The 4,104-nt window shown below is 40.0% G+C and overlaps 1 protein-coding gene across 1 annotated transcript in view; it reads right to left on the bottom strand.

Annotated features, from left to right (window-relative positions):
* myo16 (myosin XVI) overlaps nucleotides 1-3,281 on the bottom strand; it is a gene marked incomplete in the record, with an annotated part of 109,202 nt that extends 105,921 nt beyond the window's left edge. The window contains 1 exon segment of the mRNA XM_014017511.1: nucleotides 2,840-3,281. Within this exon segment, the coding sequence (XP_013872965.1) occupies nucleotides 2,840-2,867 (28 nt within the window).
* Between the last annotated feature and the right edge of the window lie 823 nt (nucleotides 3,282-4,104).

Genomic DNA, 4,104 nt, shown 5'->3' with positions numbered 1-4,104 from the left:
GACTAACGAGCAGATCTAATCTGAGGCAGGAGTCCATTTAGAGAAAGGAAGTTTACTGGGTGTGTCCTTATTTTCTACCTACAATTTGAGTCATTCCATACTTTTTCCTCAGAATTGAGTGATTCCATATATTTTCCCCTGTGCTTGTTCAATAAAGTAACATTCACTGACTTCCTCAATGTTTTCTCTTCATTTCTTTGAGTGTTCCTGAAAGCCAACAAGTTGCACTTAAATGACCTTATTATTGTATCATGTTTTTGATCTGAGTTTGTTTTACAGAATGAAATGTCTGAATGAGTGCTCATCCAAGACTGGTAATTCCATACTTTTTGCCAGGGGTTACTTAATACGCTTCCATCCACGATATGTTATGACTAAATCAGTCAACACAAGTATTAGCTGCATACACATTCAGTTTATCGACTCCATAGAGTTAAATAACACCAATACCAAAGTATCACTTCACAAGATGCTCTACATTCCTTATTTTAATGGTGATAAAACTGGGTTTTCTGGTAATTTTCATTCTCATAATATTTAGAAATTATTTATTTAATATTTCAACTTTATCCTGTTAATATTGTGGCTTTGTTCTCATAACAGTATGATTTTATTCTCATAAAAGTCTTGTAGAATGGCCCTAATAGTCTGTCATATGTTTGTCTGCCTGCAAGCTACATTTCTGAAGAAATTTTAACAAAACTCTCAGAATGCAACCATTGATTAAACTACAACTGAATAACTTTGAGTCAACCCAATTCAACAAGGTCACCACAGATAACTGAACATTGCAAGCATAAAATTAGCTAAGGCTAATGGTTTTTTTGTTTAAAACCTTTGCATGCAAGGCACAAGGTAAGATATTTTCAAAGACTGCTGTTTTAAGCAGATTTCTCATTCAGCTCAGTTTTATATATGATGAACTCTGACTCTATCTCTGCCTTATGTGAGACTATGTGTTCCCTGCTTTGGCCGCTGACACTTTATTYTTCACTGTTAGTTCCACACATACATCATCTATTGAACAGACCWCCAAGGCCACAGCTACATAATCCTTTAAACTCCCTGCATACAGCTCATACAACGATGCACTGGTGCAGACATGGCTCACACATTAAGGTGCGATGTAATGTTTTGTGGTACAATGTGACACTGTTGATGAATGCTAAGTACAGTATTTGATTAAATTGACTAAAGACAAGGAGAATGCTGACTTCATTAAAAAAAAAGTATTAAAATATAAGTAAAACACAACATAGTTGAAGAAAAAAAGTAATAATAAAACAGTAAAGTACAAACATATTTAACCAGTAGTATACATTTCTCATGAAAAAAAAGTGCATACAAATCCTCTTCTTTGGACTGCTCTTTTTAGGGGTCTCCACAGTGGCTCATCGGCTTTCATCCCCAGTAAGCTCCTCTGTCACAGCAAATCTCTGCCTAACCTCTTCCACCAAACCTCTGTGGTTTTGCTCTTTTCCTCCTCAAAATATAGAAAAATAACAATTTCACAACAAACTGAACAACCCCTACAACAGCTTCAAGATACATGATGCACCAACCCATTCAGCCSCTGTAAAGTATGAATTAAAAAAGGGTCATAAAAACTATTTAGACTACATCTGAGAACTCTCTGTCAGAAGCCAAGAATCCRATAGCAAAATATGTGATAGGATCTAACAAAACTTTCTTCACCTGTTTGACTGCAGACTGATGTTTTTAGTCCCCATTCTCACTTTCAAGACCCATGTTAAACTGTTTGCACAAACGTCTCTCTGGAGCTATGAGGGGATTTTTTTTTTTTGGATAAACTGTGTGCACTATCTGTTCGTATATTGACAGTTTCAAATTTGTTATGAATGACAGTGAATAATTGAGGAAGAGAGGCGGGAAGAACAGCAATACGGATGGGAAACATGACTGAAAGAATCTGAGTGAAATGGAAAGACAGAGGCACCTCATCTCCAGGCTATCAGTTATTGATTGAATGTGAAACATCCCATGCAGGCTCCAGCTAATAACACTGACAGCAGTGTAGGAGCTTGTAATTTAGGAAGTAGACTGAAACACACACATATACACACACAAATATGCACTCAAGAGAAAGGATATACAGCTCTTGGGGTAAGACAGGTAGGGTTTTCAAGTTAATTGGGAATCTTTGACATTAAGGATTGTATCATTGAGTTTATGAATCTGTCATATTCCCTACTGTTCCTTCCTTGCCAATAATGCTCAAATTCTACCATCTCTTTCTCAATTCTGTCTGCGTCTGCTTGTCACTCTTTGCAACACTTGGCCAAATTCTTCCCATCACTCAATCCATCCTCACCTCCTTTCCCAATTGTGTCATTCCTCCCTCGCTCTTTCCATTGCTCCTCTAAAATCACCCTCACTTTCTCTCCATCTGTCCTTCTCTCTCTGAGGAATGACTCTCTCTTTTTCTCATTCTCTCTGTTGGTCTGGTATCTCAGGAACATGCCAGACGCTCGTGGGATCTTTGTGGCTTTGATTCATTTTTTTTTCTTCCTCCCCTTCATTTGCTGCTATACCTGCCGCATTCACCGGTCAACTTCATATGTCTGCAGCAGCTCTCTGCAGCAAGCTCACACACCCACCTATACTGCACACATACACACAAGGGGGACACAGCAAATGTTCATTCGAACTTTAGACTCTGGACATAATTTGCTGCATAATGACCATACTTTTTTATGCATGACAATGAATTTACTAGAGCAACTGTTATAAGACAGACAAAGCAGGCAAATTTCTATAGGTGAGGCAAATATAAGTAYCGTAGCATGCAATAAGATGTAGTAGCTGAATGGCTACTTACAGCATTTGATGAAATGGTAGTGAGACATTTTCTGGGTAAGTCAGACCCCCAGGCAGGCAGAAAGGTAAGCAGCAAAGTCTATGTCAGGCAGGCAGGTGGGCAGCTACAGGTTCTTAAAAAATGACCWAACTAAAGCAGACCTCGTAACCGGCACGATGCATTATTAATCTGGCTCYTTGCATGCTATCCAAACTCCTCTGTCTGCATTATTCAGCAGCAGCAGTGGCAGCTCCGGTTGCGACTCATGCAGCTTCTACATGCACACAGTTCSAGACTCTCCCTCTCTCTCTCWCACACACACACACACACATACATTTCTCTCACAGACATACAGTAGGCATCCTTCAGTCAACCTGTCAGCAACGAGGAGCTGCGGCTGCTTCTACCTCTTTTCCCCCACCGCCAGAAAACTGCTGCACAATGACTACCCTGCCATAGCCGACGCACGTGCTCCACTGGCGTCACTGACTGACAGCCGGCTCATCCCTCCTCCCGCTCAACACACCCCCATGACGCAATGCTCCTCACCTCCTTACACTCTCCCCACTTCTGGTCTCCTTTTTACACACAGGTTTGCAGAGATGCATACTAATCCACACTGCTGTAGGTCTATCATCAACATGCCAAAGACGAATGGAAAGATTCACGATGACTGAAACAGTGTATGCAGGATAGGGTGAAGAATCTGAAATTTAAAAAAAAGGGATATACAGTAGGGGGAGCAAGAGACGATGGAAGAGAGGGAGCGTTATATTTGACAAAAGAACTGCTACAAACAGAAAGCAGAAGCAGCTGCAGTGCGGCTTTTACTATGATGACAGGTTAAATGATCAGGAATGATCTTAAAACAGCTCCAGCTTAATTAGAAATAAGTATAATTGACTAGATTGGTRAAGCTGAACACCTAAACACACACTCTGCACACAAACACACCCACACAGATTATGACGTCATGTGAACGATGTGCTTTCACTGTTTGTTTGTCTGCAAGAAAACCTCCATGGTTTTGTGCTTTAAGGCTAATTTGATTTGTATATATGATTTTTTTTTCTGCATTAAAAAGGCTTTAAGGGTTAAACTTGAAGATAAAATGAGAAAAGCGGGAGAAATGAGAATGACACTGAAGGTGAGATGGATGAGTGTAAAATGATTTAACTGTGTTTGACTAAAGAAGGATTGCAGCACTTAGTAGGATCGGCGCTCAGACAGGTGACATGGCGTGCTCGTTCTTCCAAGAGATTCCAAGAGTCATTACTTCACCACAA

The sequence above is a fragment of the Austrofundulus limnaeus genome, unplaced genomic scaffold (genome assembly GCF_001266775.1).
Source record: "Austrofundulus limnaeus strain Quisiro unplaced genomic scaffold, Austrofundulus_limnaeus-1.0 Scaffold171, whole genome shotgun sequence".
Taxonomy (NCBI): domain Eukaryota; kingdom Metazoa; phylum Chordata; class Actinopteri; order Cyprinodontiformes; family Rivulidae; genus Austrofundulus; species Austrofundulus limnaeus.
The sequence above is the reverse complement of the archived record's forward strand: the minus strand, read 5'-3'. Positions and strand labels throughout refer to the sequence as shown.